Source organism: Stegostoma tigrinum, chromosome 12, assembly GCF_030684315.1.
Source record: "Stegostoma tigrinum isolate sSteTig4 chromosome 12, sSteTig4.hap1, whole genome shotgun sequence".
Lineage (NCBI taxonomy): Eukaryota > Metazoa > Chordata > Chondrichthyes > Orectolobiformes > Stegostomatidae > Stegostoma > Stegostoma tigrinum.
Genome location: NC_081365.1, coordinates 19,021,036 through 19,046,059, shown reverse-complemented (window position 1 = coordinate 19,046,059; position 25,024 = coordinate 19,021,036). Strand labels below are relative to the sequence as shown.

Genomic DNA, 25,024 nt, shown 5'->3' with positions numbered 1-25,024 from the left:
TTCATCCAGCCTCACATTTTATTACCATTACTGGACATGTGGAATTTTAGCCTTAATGCCATAGTGTGAACTCTTCCCCTAACTCTCTACTGCCCACACTGTGTTTTGCTAATGTTACAGATTTATCTTTCCATATAGGCTCCATTCATGTTTTATTTAAAAAAAGTAAATCCTGACCTGAAACAGAGACACTGCCTGATCTGTACAGTTTTTCTAGCAGTTTCTATCTTTATTTTCTTTCAATTACTTAGCTTCTGTCAGCACTATTTTTTAAGACTGCAAATGTAAAGAATTATTTGAAACAAATTGCCATGAGATGCAAAACAATGATCCAATAAATAAATTTGCAACACGTAGACAGCAACACTTGTGCAAAACCGATAAAACTCAACAGCAGAAAATCACAGTTTGGCATCATAACTTACGATTATTGTTTTTCCAGGTATTAAAACATGTGCGATCATTTATAACTAACCCTAAATACCTTTTTCTAATTTGAAATAATTCTTCAAAACCGTCAATCCTATTGTATCACTCCCCCCGCCAAAAAAATTGATATGTTTGACAAAGTTTGGCTGGACAATCGTTCATTCATTCACCTTCTCCATTTAAATCAAAGCAGTTTAAAAAAAAACTTGACAAACAATTTAGAAACCACAACAATCCTTTTTTTAAACGAATATTTGATTCCAGAAGGGAAGCTAGCAAAATAATAAGAAATACAGGTTCTGAATTCCCAGCATCACAGTTCAGGTGAATGGCTGTAATGCTACAGCCACAACTTTATTGCAGACCAACAGCCAGCAAGTGATTCCAACCCCACCTGCAAAAAAAAAAGAAACTTTAGATGTAGAGCCTTAGACAAAGTCCTGTGCATTTATAACAAGAGGCCATGAATTATTGCGGAATCATTGAATTAAGAAGCATAATCTGTGTGGACCTCTAAACTAGAAGTAAAAAATGCATGCAGACAACACAAAATTAGCTAGGAAAACCAAAATCTTCCTGCTCATCCCTCCCTCCCATTATGAAAATAGCGTACAGGACAAAGATTCTCAGCTAGATACAATCAGCTGCTCCGAAATGAGTTCAGTATAAGTGAGTATTAAGAAATTCTGATGATCCGCAAGTTTACCAAATAACTCTGCTTCTGACTGCTGGAATTTGATGACAGTTGACTTGGTAAATTTCTATCAACTTTGTTGCGAGGATTTTACTTTGGACATCTCACGTTAAAACGTCCTATCCCATTTTTACAAGTCTTTGTACCAACTAACTAAGAAAAAAAAGGCAAGTTCAGTTGATGTCGCCAAGGTTTCTGACCTTCAATAATTTTCACTTATGAAAAGTAGCATCTGGCTCTCACACAAGTGGGGCAGTGTGAAGGACTTAGTTATGGGGAAAAGAAAAAAAACAATATGACACTAGCTCATCTGGAAATTTTGTAGTAAACAGGGTGATTCAGCATTGACAAAAATGTGTTGTGTTCATAGATTTTTGTCTTGTACTTATCAGTACAATTCACATGAAATACAAATGTAAAGAGCAAACAACCTTTTCTTACATAATCTGTGAAGCGTGTTAATTGGTTGGCAAGTCAGCCAATGTGTGTTGAGGTATTACCATGGAGAATGCACCAATTAATTGATGACCGATAGCTAACTACCAAGCTTTGTTTAAATGTGAACTAGGCAGTTGACTAATGGTCACAGCATTTCCAAGGAATGAACCAGCGAATTGTTTTCACCTATTTAATTTATCAAGCTGAAACAGACACAAAAGTACTGTCTACAAATAACAGAACCTGGCACATTAATCTGTGTAGCTACCAGTGCACACAGAGTGCTTTAAATTGATTGGTAACACAATGCTCAACACACTCAGGATTAGTGAGCAAATTATGTCCAATTGCATAATTGCATTTGATATTGGAAAGGGCATTTCTAATTTTTGTATACGTGGGCTGGTTGCAGACAGTCAGGTCAATTTAAATGAAACTGTTCTTAATCATCCTGTACCTTCTACACCAGTTGGGAAAGCTACCATCCTCTCCAATGGTGTCATCCATTTTCGTGGAAGCACAGCTACGGGTTCTGAATAATATTTCAATATTAGGGAAATCATTAAAACTGCCTGGAAGAGAAGAATCATGATATATTATTTTACAAGTAGTGATCTAAGCGAATATCAAGCTGATTCCTCCAACTCTAGCATTTTTCCAAAAGGTACCTACATTTAAATAAAGCTTTACCCAGCAACCAGTCATAACAGTGTATCTTTTGTGATTCATATTACAGCACGAGATGTTCTAATGACGTTGGTGCTATTGAATTTTAAGGGGCAGTACTAAGTGGCCACTGCAGGAAGCATATGCACACACACAGCTTTACATGTAGAAAACACTATATTCCTAAAATAATTTCTCGTCTTCTGGACTGAGCCTCTGCTCACAACCTGGAAATTCAAAGCACAAAACAGACAGGAACAGGCCTTTCAGCCCTCCAATCCTGCATCGTCACATTTTGTCCTTCCATACTAAAACTTGCCTTCACTTACAGCATCCGTATCCCTTTATTCCCTTCCTGTTTGTGCATTCGTCCAGGTACTTCTTGAATGCTGCTATTGGTAGTGCTATTTCACCACCTCCTCTGGGAATGCATTCCAGGCACTCACCATCCTTTGGGTGAAAAAGGTGCCTCGCACATCTTTTACCTTCCTTCTCCCCACTCCCCCACCCCAACACACACCTTGAACCTGTGTCCCCTAGTAACTGACCCCCCAACCCTGGGGAAAAAAGCATCACACTTTCTACTCTATAAGATTGTGAATAGCTTGGATAAACTTGGTTGCCCCTCAACTTCCTGCATTCCAGTGAAAGAGCCCAGTCTATTCAACCTTTCTTCATAGAGAAAATTCCCCCATACCAGGCAACAACCTAGTAAAATTTTTCTGTACCTACTCTGAAGCATTCATGTCCTTCTGGTAGTGTGGTAACTGGAACTCACTAACTTGTCTATCGTTCTACTCAATGTGTCTTCCAATGATAGCAAGCATGCCATTAGCCTTTTTAACTACCGTATCTACCTGACTGCCACCTTCAGTGATCTGTGGACCTATGCACCCAGATTGCACTGCATATCAATACACCTTAGGGTTCTGCCATTCACTGTATAATTTCCACCTGTACTTGACCATCCAAAATGGATCACCTCACATTTAAGAGATAACACTGTGTGCAGCTGGAGGAACGCAGCAGGCCAGGAAAACTAACTTTTCGGATTGGGACCCTTCTTCAGAAATCTGATGCTGCCTGGCCTGCTCCTCCAGCCTCCAGCTCCACAATGTGTTATCTGTGACTCTAGCATCGACAGTTCTTACTAACTCACTGCCATTTTTCTGCCCATGCCTCCAACTCATCTATATCCTGCTGTATCCTCTGACAATCCTGACTATCTGCAAGTCCACCAATCTTTGCATCATTCGCAAACTTACTAACTAGACCAGCTTTTTCTCCAATCATTTATGCAGTTCATAAACAGCAGACACCCCAGCACTGATCATGTGGAACACCACTAATCACAGACCTCATTCTGAAAGCATCCTTCCATGGCTACCCTGTTTCCTTTTCCCACCTGTGCAGACAACTTGCTGTAAAGATCAGACCCAATTGTTTCTGTGGTGTCAGTGAATAAGTTCAATTTTAATTCTGATTTCAATATCTCAGAATACAGCAAGTTAAAGTATGGCTGTTTCATTGGGCTAAAGTCTAAGTCTGAATGATGTGGAAGTCTTCCCTCTTTGCCAGCAATACACGTTCCATGTGCAATAAATCAGAACAATCTGTACAAGACTGGAGTCTAGATTGTAGACTCCAGCAAGTCAAGTGGCACACCCGGATAAAGTAAGCAGGTTATATCACACTAATGCAACAAGGTTCTTTTCAAAAAATTGGGATGGAGGCACATTGCTAATATAGGCAAGACATACAGTTAACTCTGCATCTAGGATAGTTAGATAATGGCACAGTCAGAAAAAAAGTTCTAACAATTCAACAGCTTTCGCTTATTGAACAAGGCAGATTCCAGAGAGCTGGGTTGGTTGTGTGGTGCAGTGGGGGGAGGGGACGAAATGGGCTGGTTTAGGGATGCAGTAGGGGAAGGGGAGATTTTGAAACTGGTGAAGTCCACATTGATACCATTAGGCTGCAGGGTTCCCAGGCGGAATATGAGTTGCTGTTCCTGCAACCTTCGGGTGGCATCATTGTGGCAGTGCAGGAGGCCAGGAACAGCAACTCATATTCCGCCTGGGAACCCTGCAGCCATATGGTATCAATGTGGACTTCACCAGTTTCAAAATCTCCCCTTCCCCTACTGCATCCCTAAACCAGCCCAGTTCGTCCCCTTCCCCAGCTGCACCACACAACCAGCTCAGCTCTTCCCCCCCCACCCACTGCATCCCAAAACCAGTCCAACCTGTCTCTGCCTCCCTAACCGGTTCTTCCTCTCACCCATCCCTTCCTCCCACCCCAAGCCGCACCCCCATCTACCTACTAACCTCATCCCACCTCCTTGACCTGTCCGTCTTCCCTGGACTGACCTATCCCCTCCCTACCTCCCCACCTATACTCTCTCCACCTATCTTCTTTACTCTCCATCTTCGGTCCGCCTCCCCCCTCTCCCTATTTGTTCCAGAACCCTCACCCCATCCCCCTCTCTGATGAAGAGTCCAGGCCCGAAACGTCAGCTTTTGTGCTCCTGAGATGCTGCTGGGCCTGCTGTGTTCATCCAGCCTCACGTTTTATTATCTTGGAATTCTCCAGCATCTGCAGTTCCCATTATCTCTGATTCCAGAGAGCGCAACTTGCTGGTGACAGGCTGCAAATTTTAATTTTGCAATTTGGTTATCAAGGTGGTCATTCATTTGGGAGTGTCAACATACTTTTAACAAAAGAACAATAAGTTTATTACACAAAAGAAAATACATATGACGATTTAAAAAAGATTTTATTAACAGTACAAACAACAACCCTGTTTCCCCAAGCAGTATATTTTACAGATACTGATCCCCAATAAAGTACCTGGCCTATCTTCATTTCAAACGAAAGCATTTACTTTTGGCTATTTTTTGCACATTGTCTACTTGGACTACTAAAACAATTATTCTAGCTCTGATGGCCTTGAAATTATAAAAACTAAAACTGCCCTTTTGCTATTATTAATCTTTTCCATATTCTGTACTAAACCTGGTTGTAGCTTCTGACTGGTCCTTCTGGTCATAAAAGGTCAATTGCATAATCACCTCAATAAATTTAACAAGGGAGCAGATCTAGTCATTTATCTCAAGACATGTACTTTGCTAGAAACGCTGGTCTGAATTTACCTTTAAAATCGACTTTCTGACCTTCAAAACGAAGGTCACTTTCACAAAACTAAAAGCAACAAACTATTTACCTCCATTTCAGCACAAAGCTCCCACATAATAAATCATAAAGCTTCATCATATATTCCTTAATGAGCAAACCTTTTACACTCTTTTGTATTTCTACAGTCCTTTATGTCACAGAAACACAAGTTATTATTTTTGAGTGTAGCAACTTAGCAGCCACTTTCCGCAAGAGCTCATTAACAGAAATGAGGTGACTACTTTTGATGAACAGGGCAAAATTCTACATTTTAAAAAAATACTCACCTGTACAATATAAAAAACAATATTCACCACCCACTTGATCTTTGCTAACTGTGCCGTTCTTGTTTTGACTACAAAAGAAGATATTCTGCTTAGTATACTGCTTTAGACAATCGAGAGTAGATAATCTAAATTTATTTCAGAACAATGAGATCCCAAATAGTGCTAACCAGAAGTCATGAACATAAGAAGATCAGGAAGGAAATGAATGTCTCTGAAATACTCTCAAATGGAGAAAGGTATTCTCCATCATTGCATTCAAAATTATTTTCTCAGCTTAATTAGAACTAGTCAGAAATCACAGGACACCAGGTTATAGTCCAACAGGTTTACTTAATATCACAAGCTTTCAGAGCATTGCTCCTTTTGTCAGGCTAAGTGACTTCACCTGAAGAAGCAGTGGTCTGAAGCTGGAGTTGTAGAACTCCTGACTCTGTCCATCCCAGTCCAACATCGGCACCTCTACATCATAACTAGAATTAACTATTCCTCAAAAGTAGATACAATCAGCAAAACTGACCAACTTCCATTGAGCAGAATGCAGTGAAGAATGCTTGAGAAGTGTGGTGGCAGCTGGTTGAATAATCATTTTCAAACCAGATTTTGACAAATATTGCAAGACAATGGGAAAAGACCAGCATTAATGAGATAACTTTTTCTAAACAGCCAGTATTTGGGTCAATGGGCTACATTGTAGCCTTTTCTACTGCAGTGTGCTTTGTTGCTATGGGTTACAGGACCACAGTAGATTAGAAAGACCAAGTCAATAAGAGAAGAGAATCAATAGGGGTAGAGAGAAAAGTGTGAAAACTACCGGAAGAAGTTGGTCACTCGATGGTCTATAAAACGTCAATTAAAGACGATGTAGGTTTCACCCAGAATTTAGATCAATCTCTGTCCCAATTATTTCAGGTAACAGTTGTTAGTATTGATTTGATTATTGTTATTTACACTTCTAGAGCCTTTTTTTGTTTCTTGCCACATTATTATGTTCTTTTGCCTTACACCATAATTTCAAAAGCTGTTTAATCACTACTTACCTCTACTTTTATCACAGACTTTCCCTTCTGTTCTTTTCTCATTTTCAAAGCCCTGAACTTGCTTACAAGTTATTAAATACTGCTTTGGCCATTAAACCAAATGTTGGCTGTTCGGAAGAACTATCAATCTAATTATTCTTTAACTTCATGTAGCTCTGTCAAATGGTCGTCAACCTTAAGTGTTAAATGGGTTGTGACTCAGATACGGCCATACTTGCGACGTATGTCATTGCTATTTTTACTCCAGATTTCTACCATCTGCAATGGCCTTCTTTTGCTCAAATAAATTTGATTATTTTTGTTTTGGAGATTAAAAAAAGAACTTTCCACCTTGATGGCTCAAAAGGAAAATGTCAAGACAAGCAGAGATTTGACCCAAAGCGGAGTTAACTAATTTCAGCAACAGCTTTGGTCATAAGATGAAGGAGTGTGAGATAAGAGGAGCAACAGAAATCTTGGAAACCAGAACATATACGGACATGTTGAATGTTATAGGTGAACATGAGATGAGGAGATGGATTGCCTCTGCATGCTGTCACACCCTATTGGCATTAAACTTTACGGCTCCCACATGAACAAAACTTTAGACAGAGTGCCTGTAGAGCTATATCAATGACAGAGTTGATGACTTCAGAAAAATGTGTACTGGTGACAGAGGGCTAAATAATATTACATTTGAGATATTAAGATCTCCTTAGGCTGAGTTGGTGACATAGGGACAGTAGAAAGAAAAAAAAAAGTCAGACAAATCTAAATTCATAAACATAATTCTCCAGATCCTCTTCCATTCAAAGTGTCAAAATAGGGAGTGTGGGAAAGCTACAATAATTTTTTGTTCCTCAATCTCAGTTTGAGTTCAGACTTTTTAAAAAAAAACTTTTGCCTGCTACAGGCTTATAAAGGGGAAACAGGTTTCTCAGTACCATGAGTTTTCAGTTTATCAGTCATTTTATTTATCTTGCGCTCCAGCCTTGCGTATCTGGCAAACTCATCCATCATACTGATTGTTGCCAACTCCTGCTTCATGTTTCCAATTTCATATCTCATTTGGAGCTCAGTCTCTCCATCTTTTTGCAGAAGTCTGGCTACCTGAAAAAGACATTCAAATAGAAGTGTTTTTAGTAAAGTACTACTTCATTCTCTTTCCACTTCTTCAGCACAAAAATCACATTAAGTGCTACAGTATAACAAGGAAACCATTCAGCACATCACTGTCTGCACCAGCTGTCTAAATAAGCATTATGACTGAGTGCCAACCTGCTGCCTGTTTTCCATTGTTACATATTGTTTCTATTTAAAAAATGTTGTTATCTAATGTTACCTTGAATGCCTTAATTGAACCTGCCTCCAACACACTATCAAGCATTACATTCTCCTCACCTTGCACTTACTTCCTTTGCATCTCACTTTAAATCCATGCCTCCTTGTTCTTGATCATGGTGTGTGGGAAGATCCCCCATTTATTTCATCCAGCCTCCTTGTAATTTTGAGAGCGTGTTTCAGAGGTCCTCATAGCTTCTTCTCTTCAAGGAGAGCCAAACTAACAAGGCCATAAGATACACGGGCCAAATTAAGCCATTTGGTCCATCCAGCTCCACCATTTCAACATGGCTGATATACTTCTCAACCCCATTCTCCTGCCTTCTTTCCCCACAACCCTTGATTCCTTATATTCAAGAATCTTTTAATCTCTTGTCTTAAAAACACTCAAAAGACTTAGCTGCCAGAACCCTCTATAGTAATGGGTTCCACAAATTCAATCACCCTCTGGCTGAAGAAATTGCTCCTCAATTCAGTTCTAAAGGATTTTCCCTTCACCTTGATGCTGTTCCGTTTATCGTCATAAATGGTGTGGCATCCAGTACACAATATTCCAGGTGAGAGCTAACAAATGTCTTCTACAAATTCATCATAGTCTCAGTGCTCATACTGTATGCTCCAACTAACAATGCAGAGGATACTGCATGCTTTATTAACTGCTCTTGCTACCTATCCGGCTACCTTCAATGATTTTCATGCATGTACACCTAGGTCCCTATGGTCCTTGAAGATTGTACACGCTACATTACATTGTCTGCCCATGTTCTTCCTAGCAAAATGCAGCACCTCACTTCTCTAGAGTTTCAACTGTCATCTATCCATTCACTCCACCAACTTGTCTCTGTCCATTTGGGGTTCCACACATTGAAGAGGTAAACTAAACTGTCTAAGTTTATCAAGCTTCCCAAGTTTCTAATCATCCACAAACTTTGAAATTGTACCCTGCACTCCAAGATCTAGATAATTTCAATCTATCAGGAAAGGTAGGGGAGAGCTCCTGGGGAACTCCATTACAAACCTTCTCCTAGCCGGAATAATATCCCTTGACCATTACTTTGTTTCCTATTATCAACAAATTGTTGCCAATCAAGTTCAAACATTTGAGGTTGTAGACTTGCTCGCTGAGCCGGTATGTTTGACTGCAGATATTTCATCACCCTACTAGATAACACTGGAGGTGTACTGACAACGTTCCCCAGCAGGGTGATGAAACATCTGCAAACACACTGGCTCAGTGAGCAAGTCTACACCATAAGCTGAGCCACAAGCCTTCTCAAACTTTTAGTTACAATATTTAAGCTACAATATTTAAGCATAAATCTCTGCATGGCATTGTATCAAGTGTCTTCTGAAAGTCTATGTACACCACAAAAACATTACCCTCACTGATCCTTTCTATTATCTCTTCAACACCTTTTGAAACCAATGTTGACTCTTCCTAATCAATACCATTTTCCATGTGATTACTTGTTGTTAGGGAATGACCTAACGGGACTGAAACACTTTGGTTCGCTAGACTAAAGGTGACCTCAAGGTTACCGCAGGTGGGAAGTAGGAGGCTGGCTAGGAATGTGTAGGAACAGAAACGATGGATATGTATTTTAACAACAGGGGCAGAGACAGATGATGTTAGTGAAATGAATATAGGCACTTACTGATGGGTTGGGTAAAATGATTGAAAGCTCATCCCCTGCCAGTTCTCACTATCCAGACTTATGCTGTGAGAGACCACTTGGGCAGGATTAAAACACTTGCAAACATCTTCAAAGTACTGAGTGGATAATCTTACTCAGCTTGAGCTCCCCACCATCTGTCTGCCTTCAGCAGAATCCAGTTCAGTTCACACGTTAAGTGACAGATCATGATAACATCCTGTTGGTAGATGGTGCACAGGTCTTCAAGAGTGTAATTTACCAGGCAGTTGAAAATTGCCTAGATAGTCCTATCCAGACATAAAAGAATAAAAATCTCTCTCATTCTGGATGCGTGCATCACTTCAAAAAGTATTAGCATTCAGGACAGTATAGTTTATTAGGCCTTTACATATTTAATGTCCATCCTCGCCACAAATAATCTACATTGTGCACTACTGAAACTCACTCACAGTCTCAACCACCAGGAATAACAGGCAGACTGGTTATCTTTAAGCTAAGAACCATAACTTGGATACACATTACCATTCTTCCACTGTCTGTGGATAAGAGTCCTGGACTTCCTTGTCCAATCTCTTTGTGGGATTTATTACAACAACTAGACAAAGAAATTAATTGCTACCTTGCTCACAATCCAATACAAACAAAAAAACTTGAAGGCCTTTTTGAAATCTTAATCAAACATTAAATCACCAACTTCAGGTGTAAATTTCCAAGGATTAAAAAAATCAACTTTAACTTAATGAAGTTAAATTCCCAAATACAGGGAGCATTTTCACATTGTAGCTCACAACTCAAGGAGTTTGTTGAGGAAGCAAATATCACAGGGTAAGTAAACCCATAGTATTTGTCTTGTACCTCCCACGGCCTAGCTAGAGTGGCACAGTATTCCTTGCCATCCCATGGTTGACTAATTTGCTCCTTGTTAAGCACTTCATAATGGGTAGAGCTCAAAGTGCTGAGAAGGGAGGGAACTGTCATTGGATAAAAGAATTGATAGAGTAAATGCTTTGGGTTTTTTTCCCAAATTGAATCCTTATTTTCCTAAGTTACAACTCATTATTTAATGTTGCAAAATATATCACTTAAAGGAATTAAAAACAGTAACTGGTATTCTAAGTTTCAAGCTGATTTCACAAAAAAAATGGACAAGGTCATTGTACATTATAGTTTTTTTTAATTAGAACTAGGTCAGATGGAAAATAAATCTTAGCAAATGGGAAAAGACCTTGTTGCCTAGAGCTGGATTTGAAAGTTAAATCACTCCCAATCCAATTTACGCATGCAAGATTAATTCTACACGTGGACCAGATTTATGCTATCCTGCATCAGGAAAAGATGCAGACTCACTTGTTCTGGAAAGGTCAAACAGTACTTTAGTTCAAACACACAATCTTATTAAAAAAGACAAACTTTAAAAGGAACTCAGAATGTTACTACCAGACATTAATGGTGATGCTTTCGCCACAGGAAAATTACATTTACTAGCGAGTTTTGAGAAGATTTGGAGCTCAGGTTGAGGTTCTGGATGTAAGTTTGCTCGCTGAGCTGGAAGGTTCATTTTCAGACGTTTCGTCACCATTCTAGGTAACATCATCAGTGAGCCTCCGACGAAGCGCTGGTGTTATGTCCCGCTTTCTATTTATCTGGTTAGGTTTCCTTGGGTTGGTGGTGATGTCATTTCCTGTTCTTTTTCTCAGGGGATGGTAGATTGATTTGGAGCCAATGTGTTTGTTGACTGAGTTCCGGTTGGAATGCCATGCCTCTAGGAATTCTCGTGCATGTCTCTGTGTGGCTTGTCCTAGGATGGATGTGTTATCCCAATCAAAGTGGTGTCCTTCCTCATCTGTATGTAAGGATACGAGTGATAGTGGGTCATGTCGTTTTGTGGCTACTTGATGTTCATGTATCCTGGTGGCTAGCTTTCAACGAGCCACCACACACTGCAGCACAAAGGAACTACGCAGAGCAGAGGAAAATCACCTGCACAGCGTATTCAAAAAGAATGGGTACCCTATGAACACAGTCCGCCGATTTCTCAGCAACAAACCCAAACAAACAGACAAAACAGGCTCAGAAACCATAACCACTCTCCCCTACATCAAAGACATTTCCGAAATGACTGCCAGAATACTCGGACCTCTTGGCATCAGGGTAGCCCACAAACCCACCAACACACTAAAACAGCAGCTAATGAACTTATAAGACCCTATACAGACAACAAGCAAAACGAACGTCATCTACAAAATACCTTGCAAGAACTGTGACAAACACTACATTGGACAAACAGGCAGAAAGCTAGCCACCAGGATACCTGAACATCAACTAGCCACAAAACGACATGACCCACTATCACTCGTATCTTTACATACAGATAAGGAAGGACACCACTTTGATTGGGACAACACATCCATCCTAGGACAAGCCACACAGAGACATGCACGAGAATTCCTAGAAGCATGGCATTCCAACCGGAACTCCATCAACAAACACATTGACTCCAAATCAGTCTACCATGTGTTTGTTGATGGAGTTCCGGTTGGAATGCCATGCTTCTAGGAATTCTCGTGCATGTCTCTGTGTGGCTTGTCCTAGGATGGATGTGTTGTCCCAATCAAAGTGGTGTCCTTCCTTATCTGTATGTAAGGATACGAGTGATAGTGGGTCATGTCGTTTTGTGGCTAGTTGATGTTCATGTATCCTGGTGGCTAGCTTTCTGCCTGTTTGTCCAATGTAGTGTTTGTCACAGTTCTTGCAAGGTATTTTGTAGATGACGTTCGTTTTGCTTGTTGTCTGTATAGGGTCTTATAAGTTCATTAGCTGCTGTTTTAGTGTGTTGGTGGGTTTGTGGGCTACCCTGATGCCAAGAGGTCCGAGTATTCTGGCAGTCATTTCGGAAATGTCTTTGATGTAGGGGAGAGTGGTTATGGTTTCTGAGCCTGTTTTGTCTGTTTGTTTGGGTTTGTTGCTGAGAAATCGGCGGACTGTGTTCATAGGGTACCCATTCTTTTTGAATACGCTGTGCAGGTGATTTTCCTCTGCTCTGCGTAGTTCCTTTGTGCTGCAGTGTGTGGTGGCTCGTTGAAAGCTAGCCACCAGGATACATGAACATCAAGTAGCCACAAAACGACATGACCCACTATCACTCGTATCCTTACATACAGATGAGGAAGGACACCACTTTGATTGGGATAACACATCCATCCTAGGACAAGCCACACAGAGACATGCACGAGAATTCCTAGAGGCATGGCATTCCAACCGGAACTCAGTCAACAAACACATTGGCTCCAAATCAATCTACCATCCCCTGAGAAAAAGAACAGGAAATGACATCACCACCAACCCAAGGAAACCTAACCAGATAAATAGAAAGCGGGACATAACACCAGCGCTTCGTCGGAGGCTCACTGATGATGTTACCTAGAATGGTGACGAAACGTCTGAAAATGAACCTTCCAGCTCAGCGAGCAAACTCACAGCCATTACATTTAGTAGATTTGTAGTTTTCAACCACTGCACTACTTCAGTCTACGACGCTGCCAAATTAACCTCAATTGGATTAATGCTACCAGATGAACAGAATGGACTCAGCAACTGAAGAAAGTATCAGTTCGGATCAACCTCAGGGAATCTCTCTCCCACTGCTCCACCTATATTCTCCTCTATGCATCTTCAGTCCGCCTCCCCCTCTCTCCCTATTGATTTCAGAACCCTCTCTTCATCAGAGAGGGGGATGAAGGGTCTAGGCCTGAAACGTCAGCTTTTGTGCTCCTGAGATGCTGCTTGGCCTGCTGTGTTCATCCAGCTCCACACTTTGTTATCTTGGATTCTCCAGCATCTGCAGTTCCCATTATCTCTGAAAGTATTAGTTCTAGATCGATATCGGTTTGAGAAGCTGTTCCTCCCATTTTTTCCTGAGTCAATGCTTTACAAAAAACTGACATTAAAACCGGCAAACACAAAACAAATAATGCAGCATACACTAGTTAAGTAGTAGTGGGGTTAAGATGAAGACACTATTTCATGATAGGCTTAAAAAGGTGGAGGGAATCTGAATATTCCAAGGCATGTGATCAAAAAATTTTGACACTGCTTGTGAAAATCAAGGTGCTTTCAGGCTAGAGGCAATGTAGACCAACTAGAATAGGGTTGAGTGAGATGTTGCGCAAGTTAAGGTATGAACAGCATTTTCGATTAGCTGAAGTTTACAAAAAAAAAAGACAAAGACAGATGGAGATTTCAGCATCAGGTGACCCGAGGCGGTATAAATTTAGGCAACATTATAGGGGGGGATGTAGGCAGTCTTGGTGATGGACAGGACATAGGCTCAGAGGCTTATCTCAAAGACAAATGGGAATCTGTCAGAATTGGGCATCTGAATCTTAAATGTTTTACTTTTCACATCCATAGTGATCAGATTAATTACAGAAATCTAATGCAATATTATATTTTTTAAAAAATCAAAATTCAGTATAAAGCCAGAAAAAAATAATTTAAGTCAGGCAGAGTGGAAAAAAAAGATTCTAATCCCAGTGAATTAATTCTGAAACTGTCATTAAGTCTCAATTAGCATAATATTAGAACAAGCAGTTCCGACTATGTCCAAGCACTACAGAATGTTTGGCAAAATGCATTTCAACAAGACAAATCAGACACACAGTTTTTCCAGAACACATTCCCTTAAAATGTAGATTTTCATACCTTGCTGAATATTTGTTCAAACAAACAATATCTTACAGCCTCCAAAACAAAGTGTCACCAATGCTAATGGGAACTGCAAATGCTGGAGAATCCAAGATAATAAAATGTGAGGCTGGATGAACACAGCAGGCCCAGCAGCATCTCAGGAGCACAAAAGCTGACGTTTCGGGCCTAGACCCTTCATCAGAGAGGGGGATGGGGTGAGGGTTCTGGAATAAATAGGGAGAGAGGGGGAGGGGGAGGTGGACCGAAGATGGAGAGAAAAGAAGATAGGTGGAGAGGTAGCGAGGGAATAGGTCAGTCCAGGGAAGACAGACAGGTCAAGGAGGTGGGATGAGGTTAGTAGGTAAGATCATATTTGGTGGTGGATCTGGATTAAGAGCTTCTGCCGCCGGACGATGCATCAAGGTGCCTCCGCCCAGCACCTTAATGCGCTCCAGTAGCAGAAGCTCCACCAAACAGACAACCCGCACACACCAGGGTGTGGGGGGTGTCTGTTTGGTGGAGCTTCTGCTACTGGAGCGCATTAAGGTGCTGGGCGGAGGCACCTTGATGCATCGTCCGGCAGCAGAAGCTCTTAACCCAGATCCACCACCAAATATGATCCTTCCTACTAACCTCATCCCACCTCCTTGACCTGTCTGTCTTCCCTGGACTGACCTATCCCCTCCCTACCTCCCCACCTATACTTTCCTCTCCACCTATCTTCTTTTCTCTCCATCTTCGGTCTGCCTCCCCCTCTCTCCCTATTTATTCCAGAACCCTCACCCCATCCCCCTCTCTGATGAAGGGTCTAGGCCCGAAACGTTAGCTTTTGTGCTCCTGAGATGCTGCTGGGCCTGCTGTGTTCATCCAGCCTCACATTTCATTATCTTGTCACCAATGCTATTCTATCAACTGTTTCTTCCACCAATTATTTCCTCTTAAGATATTGATTTCTTTAAGAGGTAGAGTTGGAGAGAATACCCTTGCCTTTACGTAGGGCTTTTCACCTAAGGCTGTCAAAAATGCTTTGCAGTAATGAGCTGTAGAGCAATCACTGTTGAAAAAGCAACATTCTTAATGTGCAGTCAATTTGCTGACAGCATACTCCCAGAGCCAACGTGGTAATCGTTGGAATTTTCTTCACCGCAGTATGGCTAAGGGATAAATATCGTCAAGATTTCAATACTAGTTGCCGAAGTGGTCACAATTCACATGCAAAACCTTGATTAGATCAACAGCTCTTGTGGGGTTTGTCAGCTACATCAAGGAAATTAAAACAGGTTAGTTTAATCTTGTCTTCACTTGTTATCCATACAGCACACTTATCAAGGCAGATAAATGATCAGCAATCAGGAGCCTAATGTTCCCTTTGACAAACCAGGGGTGCATGGAAATTCTGTATGACTACAGACCCCATCAAATTCTAAGTTAACAAAGACCAAGTTTTGAACCTGGAAGCTTCTTGATTTGGACAGTACAAGTATCATCTAAGCACGTTGGCACCTGAAGTCAATTGCTCTTCCCTGAAGAAGACAGGTCCTCTATCGTTCTCTTTTTACATATTGCAATGGGAAAACATGATCCTTGACTAAATTTTTGGCCACCTGTCCTAATACTGATTCAGTGTCAAACTCTGTCCGCTAATTCTCCTGAACCACAGCTCCCTTGACAGCATCCTTACCCCGAGTCAGAAGGCTGTGGGTTCAAATACCAGTCCAGGACCTGAGCACAAAATCCAAGGCCAACATGCCAATGCAGTGCTGGAGGGGCCATCTTTCAGATAAGTCTTTAAACTGGGCCCTGTCTGCCCATTCAGGTCCCTTAGCATTATTTAAGGAGCAAAGGTACACTGATATTCTGGACAATACTTTATCCCTGAATCTACAATACAAGTTCATCTTGTTATTACCACCTTGCTGTGTGCAAATTGGCCATTACATCTCCTATGACAGTGTCTACACTTCAAAGTGTTTCATTGGCTGTAAAGGAGTGCTTTTACAAAATGGTAATTGTATAGAATCAAAACAAGCCATTTCGCTCATTGAATCCACACTGGCCCTCCAGACAGCATCCTACCACGTCCTAACCCTGTACTCCTCTTGGCTAGACTACCTAACTGTACATCCCTGGGCACTACGGGAATTTAGCATAGCCAATCCACCTAACCTGCACATCTTTGGACTGTGGGAGGAAACTGGGGCACCCAGAAGAAACCCACTCACACATGGGGACAACGTGCAAACTCTACACCGACAGCTGCCGGAAGGTGGAATCAAACCTGGGACCCTGGCACTTAGGTGCAGCATTGAGGATAAGTGGAGGATTTATTGATCATAATCGAGTAGGATTTCATAATCCTACACCAACTGCATGAATGCAACCCAAGTCCAAGGAAATTATGAGACTTCTAAATGAATTTAATACAAAATAAAAAGCTGAAATTTTGACTACAACCCTGGAACCTGCAATGGAGGAGGACGGGTAACCCACTTTCATCACCTCCCTCCTGCAAAAGGCATCTGGACAGCAACATGTTGACAGTGGACATCTGTACCATCAAAACTCTCAGAATCACCACCATCTTAATGTGTCATCCTTTAGTTTACGTATTTGTAATGTACTAACCAACCAACAACATTTAGGATGGCAATAGATAAGTGTTGTTCATGGGTTCCTTTGTGTGCAGATAATTCTTCAGGTATAATGACAGCTGGTGGAATGGAAAGGGTTTAGTGAATGCTAAAGATTAGACAGAGCCCAAAATACTAATCTGGCTAAACTATGCCTTGCTGGACATAAAGCAGATTGAACATGAACGCAACACTAGATCAGCTCTTAAATATACATTTAACAATGCTTTCTGGAAGAATTTAAAAAGAAAAATCAGAATATTGCTATACTGTAAAACACAATTCGAGATTTCCAAAAATATAAGTGCTATCGATACTCTGATAGATAGGACACGGAACAAGATTTAAAACAGGAAAGAAAAGAGAAGAGGACTCATGGTCCCATTGCTGGCAGCAAACAATTCAACTCCTGAACACAATCAGAAGAAATTTAAAAAGAGTCTACACATAGGCAAATTGCAAAGAAAATGAAAAACGTAGGACAGTGAGAAGAGGCCAGTATACAGCAAATCCAATATGGGAGAATTTTGGACTTGGTGCTAGGAATTTAAGCTGGAGGTGGAAGGAGTAACATGAAAAAAAAGATTAGTGTTGGTGATCATAATTTAGTTAAATCTAACAGTTATGAAATAAACTTTTTTTAAATGTATAAGTTATAAAGTGAAAAAAAATATTTTACTATCAAGAGAACAAACTGACAAAAGGTTTATCAGCAACAGCTACTTGAGGCTGGACGAACACAGCAGGCCCAGCAGCATCTCAGGAGCACAAAAGCTGACGTTTCGGGCCTAGACCCTTCATCAGAGAGGGGGATGGGGTGAGGGTTCTGGAATAGATAGGGAGAGAGGGGGAGGCAGACCGAAGATGGAGAGAAAAGAAGATAGGTGGAGAGGAGAGGAGAGTATAGGTAGGGAGGGGATAGGTCAGTCCAGGGAAGACGGACAGGTCAAGGAGGTGGGATGAGGTTAGTAGGTAGGAGATGGAGGTGCGGCTTGGGGTGGGAGGAAGGGATGGGTGAGAGGAAGAACAGGTTAGGGAGGCAGAGACAGGTTAGACTGGTTTTGGGATGCAGTGGTTGGAGGGGACGAGCTGGGCTGGTTGTGTGGTGCAGTGGGGGGAGGGGACGAACTGGGCTGGTTTTGCGATGCGGTGGGGGAAGGGGAAATCTCCCCTTCCCCCACCGCATCGCAAAACCAGCCCAGTTCGTCCCCTCCCCCCACTGCACCACACAACCAGCCCAGCTCGTCCCCTCCCCCCACTGCACCACACAACCAGCCCAGCTCGTCCCCTCCAACCACTGCATCCCAAAACCAGTCTAACCTGTCTCTGCCTCCCTAACCTGTTCTTCCTCTCACCCATCCCTTCCTCCCACCCCAAGCCGCACCTCCATCTCCTACCTACTAACCTCATCCCACCTCCTTGACCTGTCCGTCTTCCCTGGACTGACCTATCCCCTCCCTACCTATACTCTCCTCTCCACTCCACCTATCTTCTTTTCTCTCCATCTTCGGTCTGCCTCCCCTTCTCTCCCTATTTATTCCAGAACCCTCACCCCATCCCCCTCTCTGATGAAGGGTCTAGGCCCGAAACGTCAGCTTTTGTGCTCCTGAGATGCTGCTGGGCCTGCTGTGTTCATCCAGCCTCACATTTCATTACCATGCCTCGAAGTATCTTTGCCTGCACTGTATGAGATAGACAACATTAGCTGCGTCACGAGTACCTGCCATGTATGTGGTGGGTGGTGTTCTCACGTGTGACAGTAGGATCCATGTCAATGTTCCTGCATGTCTTGTAGAAGTTGCCATGGCAAGGTTGTGTGGTGTTGTGGTTGATGTTGCCCTGAAAGCTGGGTAGTTTGCTGCGAACTATGGTCTGTTTAAGATATGACGGTTGTTTGAAGGCGAGGATTGGAGGCATAGGGACGATCTTGGCAAGACGCTCATTGTCAATGACCTGTTGAAGGCTGTGAAAAGAGCAGACCGTAGTGTCTCTGCTCCAGGGAAGTACTGGGCGATGACTGATTGCCTGTCTTCTAAAAGGAGGTTGTTGCAGTTTTTTCCACTCTGGCATGTTGGAACAGGCAGTTGATCAGTTGAGCATCATATTCCATTAACAGGACATTCTTCAAAATCTTTAGGTACCTATCGTGTCCCTCCTCATCTGAGCAGATCCTGTGTACATGCAGGGCTCGTCTATAGGGGATGGCTTCTTTAACTATGTTCAAGGTGGAAGCTAGAGAAGTGCAGCATTGTGAGATTATCTGTGGGCTTGTGGTACATTGAGATCTGAGGGGTCCATCCTTGATGGAAATGTGTGTCCAAGAATGAGACTGGTTCTGAAGAGTAGCCCATGGTAAATCTGATGGGTGGGATGAAACTTGGTGATAATTACTATGTAGTAATTTCAGTGATTCCTCGCCATGAATCCAAAAAGGAAGAAAATGTCCTCAATGTAACTGATGTACAGCATTGGGCAGAGGTCCTGCACAGCAAACATGTCTTGCTCGAACTTGTACATGAACGTGTTGACATGCTGGGGTGCAAATCTGGTCCCCATGGCTGTTTTGTGTGTCTGGATGAAGCACTCGTTGTCCAGGATGAAGCACGAGTTGTAGGATGGTGTCTGGAAATTGGCAGCTGTTGGTGTTGAGTACAGAGGCTGTTGCAGTGATGCCGCTGTCGTGAGGGTCGCTGGTGTAGAGTGCCGAAACATCCATTGTGACAAGGAAAGTTGATCATGGTTTGTCTGGTCTGTGGATACTTGCGACAGAAGTTGGGGGTCTCTTGTACAATGGGTTTCAAAATGCCATTGACATAGCCAGGGAGGTTCTCACACAGGGTCCCATTGCCTGATGTGGCACCCATGTTTGTTGGTTTTGTGTATCTTTGGAAGGCAGAAGTCTCCTATGTGGGAAGTACACAGGATGAGAGTGTGCAGAGGTCTGGGTCAAAGGTCTTGATCCATCAACTTAACAAGCTGATGGGTGTGTTCTTTGGTCAGCTGAGCAGGTAGCTGTGTGTAGTGTTCCTGGTTGTTAAGTTATTGGTATGCTTCTTTGCAGTAGTCTGTTCTATTCTACATGATGAAGGGTCCTCTTTTGTCTGCTGGTTTGATGACAACATTGCAATTGGTTGCGAGAGCATGGACGGCATTGCATTGTGTTTCAGTGACATTCTGTACTATTTTGAGAGCGTGGCTGATGATTCTGGTGTTAACGCTTCTCCCGACAGCTTGAACATATATGTTGAGCCTACAGCAGTAACCCTCTGGAGAGGTCCAATTTGACTCTTTCTTCTTTGGTCACTGCAACACGGATCAGTTCACTGTTTCAGTTCGTTGGTTGTCTCATTGGGCATGCTGCTGACATCTTGGGGTTTGTGGAAGAATTCTCAGAGCCTCATTCACCTGAAAGTCCTCTGTGTCTGCTGCGAGACCAGTGAGATCTATTTTGGAAGTTTGCAGCAAACTATCCAACCTTCAGGACAACATTGGCCACAACACCAAACGATCCTACCATGGCAGCCTCTGCCAGACACAGAGCATCGGCATGGATATTGCCATCAGATGTGGGAACACCACCCGCCATATACATGGCAGATACTCACGTGACTCAGTCAATGTTGTCTCTCTCACGCACCACAGGCAAGGATGCCCCAAGGTATGGTGCACTGGCAAGACCATGCAGACGCTATGACAACAGATGAACAGACACCACACAACAATCAGGCAGGAATGTTCCCTCTCAGTCAGCAAACGCAATCCACCTAATCCACAGCAGGCAGTTAAGAAAGCTAATGGCATGCTGGCCTTCATAACAAGAGAAATTGAGTATAGGAGCAAAGAGGTCCTTCTGCAGCTCTACAGGGCCCTGGTGAGACCACACCAGGAGTATTGTGTGCAGTTTTGGTTTCCAAACTTGAGGAAGGACATTCTTGCTATTGAGGGAGTGCAGCGTAGATTCACAAGGTCAATTCCCAGAACGGCAAGACTATCATATGTTGAAAGGTTGGAGCGACTGGGCTTGTATACACTTGAGTTTAGAAGGATGAGGGGATCTGATTGAGACGTATAAGATTATTAAGGGATGGGACACTCTGGAGGCAGGAAGCATGTTTCCACTGATGGGTGAGTCCAGAACCAGAGGACGTAGTTTAAAAATAAGGGGTAGGCCATTTAGAACCGAGTTGAGGAAAAACTTCTTCACCCAGAGAGTGGTGGATATATGGAATGCTCTGCCCCCAGAAGGAAATGGAGGCCGAATCGCTGGATATTTTCAAGAAAGAGACAGATTGAGCTCTTAAAGATAGTGGAATCAAGGGTTATGGGGATAAGGCAGGAACAGGATACTGATTGTGGATGATCAGCCATGATCATAATGAATGGTGGTGCTGGCTCGAAGGGTAAAATGGCCTATTCCTGCACCTATTGTCTATTTGCACATCTTTGGACAATAGGAAGAAACCAGAGCACCCAGAGGGAACCCATGCAGACATGAGAAGAATGTCTGTGGAGTTTGCAGTCAACTAAGGGTCTGGTGCTGTGAAGTAGCAGTACTAAAATGAGCCACTGTACTGCCCTATAATAATGTGTACAAATTCACTTGTCAATTGAATTTACTACATACAAATTGCATCCCATATTTCCTAAGACATTTTAAGTAAAGCTATGAAAGTGATGCAATCCACACACACCCTCCCCAAAGAAAGAGACAGAGAGACACATATGACAATGGCCAGTTTTGTTTAGGATCAACAAGAATCCATGTTTGGAGGACAGTATCAAAACAAGGTGAATAGACAGCTAATCCAACGTGAATCAATATCAAGTCAAGCACCATTTTTGATAAGCCAGTTGATTCAACGTAGCACATATTCACAAACCTAAGGCAGCATGTGACCACATAGAACAAAGAGTAAACTGGAGACGTTAGATGTAGCTGTGCAAAGTATAGGTTGAGCATGATAAATCTGTATGAAAAAGTGTCTTTGAACAGATGATTAGCATGCTGGATAAAGGAAACCTAGTAGAGGACTGCTTTAGGATCCTGTGGCAACCTTACCATGAGTCACAGTGAATGCATTACAGCGCATAAAACGGGCCCTTTGGTCCCAATTCATCTGTGCCGACCAGACATCCCATTGTGGCCTAGTCCCATTTGCTAGCATTTGGCCCATATTCCTATTTAACACTTTCTACTCATATCCCGATCCAGATGCCTTCTAAATTTTGCAATTGTACCTATATTCACCAGGTCTTCTGGCAACTTATTTCACACATGCACAACCCCCAACGTGAAAAAGTTACCCCTGAGGTCCCTTTTAAATCTTGCCCCTCACCTTAAACCTAGCCCTCTAGTTATGGACTCCCCTATCCTGGGGAAAAGGCCTTGGCTATTCATCCAATCCATGCCTCGCATGGGTTTATGAGCCTCTACCGTCACTTCTCAGCCTCCAGTAACGTTTTGGGTCCGGTGACCCATTCTGAGGAAGTAGAAATGTTAACTCTGATTCTGTTCTTCAGATGCTGCCAGATCTGCTGAGCTTCCAGCAACTGTTTGTGTTCCTGATTTACTGCATCCGCAGTTCTTTCAGTTTTTAATCTATTGCCTGTGATCCCACTTTCAAGTAAGTATGCACCTGCCCTCCTAGGTCTCTTTGAAGGGCAACACTCTCAAGGCATACATTGCACAGTGCAGACAATTAGGTAAATTGAAGATGGGAGACCATTAAAAGCTCAAGAGGACAGTTTCTGAACAACACATGATTAGAACCTGGTACCACTCAGATTACCATGTGTTATTGAATAGAATTATAATAAGTAGAATTCTACAGCAGACCAAGCCTGAAGACTGTTCGTTCACTTGTCTTTATCTTGACCAATCTGTCTTAAACTCAAAATCAAAAAGATATATCTTTTGATGAAATGTCACAACAAACAAAGGAAATTAAGTCACAAAGTATTGGTATTGAAGTGGAAATGTAAATCCTTAAAAAGTTAGTTGATGGACGAGTAAAGTTATGAAAGCTGGTTTAAACTCTAAATGAGATAACTTCCTACAATTATACAAACGTTGGGGTAATCATAAGCCACTGTATTTGGATACCATCACATCTGCACCAAACCATTTAGTCCTACCCTTTTATTTTAAAGAAAAGTCAGTTTCAGGTGGAACCAGAATATTTACCTCTGATTTGACTGGAATGGAGGACTCAACTTGAAACTGTATATCAAACAATGCCTACTTCTATCTCCATAACAGCCTTCCTTAACTCAGCAATTCATGTCCTGGTTCCTGAAATAACCGCACAAAGGCCAGTGTGCCATCATCTTCTACTTGCATGTGGGGTGTCCTTGACATTGACCCAGCTCTCAGTGAACAGAACCTCTGTCACTCCCGTTTATATCTGTCAATCAGGGCTCCCCAATTGGACTTGATTAACAACCCCTATCAGGGAACTGAGGGGTCCACCAGGCAGACCTGGTTATAATCACTACAGCCCTCCTCAGAGTCTGGGGATGTAGGCCAGTTCTTTTTCTGTAGCTCCTCCTGGGGCTTTTTAGCACTGGGTCAGGTTCCTCCAACACAGGTGTTGTGTTAATACACGGTAGCTCAGTTCTTGCACTCTGAATTTCTTCCAAGATATTCTTTCTCCTCTTCAGGAGAAGGCATTGATTTGGCGACATCTGCCACGTCCATCTCAGATTCCGAGCTAACTTCAACACGTGAACACAGAGAACCCACAGATTCTGGAACAGTCAGAAAGGCAGTTAAGGAGCCAGTCATGTTTTGCGCCTGCACGATTTGAGAGTTTAAGACAACAAAATGTGAGGCTGGATGAACACAGCAGGCGAAGCAGCATCTCAGGAGCACAAAAGCTGAACGTTTCGGGCCTAGACCCTTCATCAGAGGTTTGAGAGTTTGCAGCTTTTACACGTCCATGTGCTTGTTCAAGACCATCGTACTTACACGACCGTTATGTGTCACTGGGCCTGACCTTGCATCGACCATGCCTCTGACCCACGGAGGGATATTCCCACGGTTCCTACACCAAACTTTGCCTCGTTGAAATGAACAGTCTCTCTCTTGCTCAGCGAGTTGTGTGTTTGGTTTTGGTGGTGCTGATGCCGATGCTGATCCCCACCCATCAGGTCTGGGCAGATCCATTTGACCTGGTGTGGAGGTTTCTCCCTATTAGCACCTCTGCTGGAGTTATCCCTGTACTCGCATGAGGAGTAGTCCTATAATCAAACAGGAACTGGGATAGTTTGGAATCTAGTGATGCTATAGGTTATTTCTTTGAGCCTGCCGTCAAAGTTTGAAATGCTCTTTCTGCCAGACCATTGGATGCTAGATGTATGAAGTTGTCTTTGTATGTCAAATACCATTCAACTTTAGGAATGGACTCTATGCACAACCAGTCATTTTGAGTGGATGTCCAAAATAACTAAGAACATTGAGCCCATGAAAGGACCTGCGTAGTAGTTATGTAGCCGAGTCCAGGTTTTATCAGCTATTCCCAGGGGAGGGGAGCTGCTGGCAGTAATTTTTATCCTTGTTGGCACTCTGGGCATTGCCCTACCAACACAGATACCTCTGGTGTCCAATCCTGGTCACCAGACATAACTTCTTCGTTTTGGAAACCCCTGAATGACACTGAGTTCAGCCTGTATTTGGCAGGGAACTTTGTTCAGGAAAAAAAAAAAATCACCTTGCTCCCCACAATATACTATCCTCTACTGTGATCTGATCTTGCCAGGTCCAAAAGGGTTTAGATTCTTGTTGCGATGGCCCTTTGATTTTCCCTGACATCACCAGCTGTTTCAGTTCTGTCAGGACTGGAGCTTTTGCATCCAAAGTCTGACACTGTCAGCTGTGACTGGAAGGGTGTCCAAAAATATAAAGCCATTACAGACTCTTCCATTGGTGGTACTACTGGTGGTGTACCTGCCAATGGGAGGCAGCCCAATGCACTCACATTTGCTACTTGGCCTCCTTGACAGTGTTCCA

General features: G+C 42.6%; 1 protein-coding gene across 1 annotated transcript in view; it reads right to left on the bottom strand.

Annotated features, from left to right (window-relative positions):
• get1 (guided entry of tail-anchored proteins factor 1) overlaps positions 1-25,024 on the bottom strand; it is a 33,169-nt gene continuing 8,145 nt past the window's right edge. Inside the window, exons 2-5 of the mRNA XM_048541162.2 lie at positions 7,649-7,814; positions 5,689-5,756; positions 2,019-2,133; positions 1-823 (exon numbers count right to left, since the gene is read on the bottom strand). Coding sequence (XP_048397119.1) covers positions 750-823; positions 2,019-2,133; positions 5,689-5,756; positions 7,649-7,814 — 423 coding nt within the window. The 3' untranslated portion in view covers positions 1-749. The remainder of the gene's footprint in view (positions 824-2,018; positions 2,134-5,688; positions 5,757-7,648; positions 7,815-25,024) is intronic.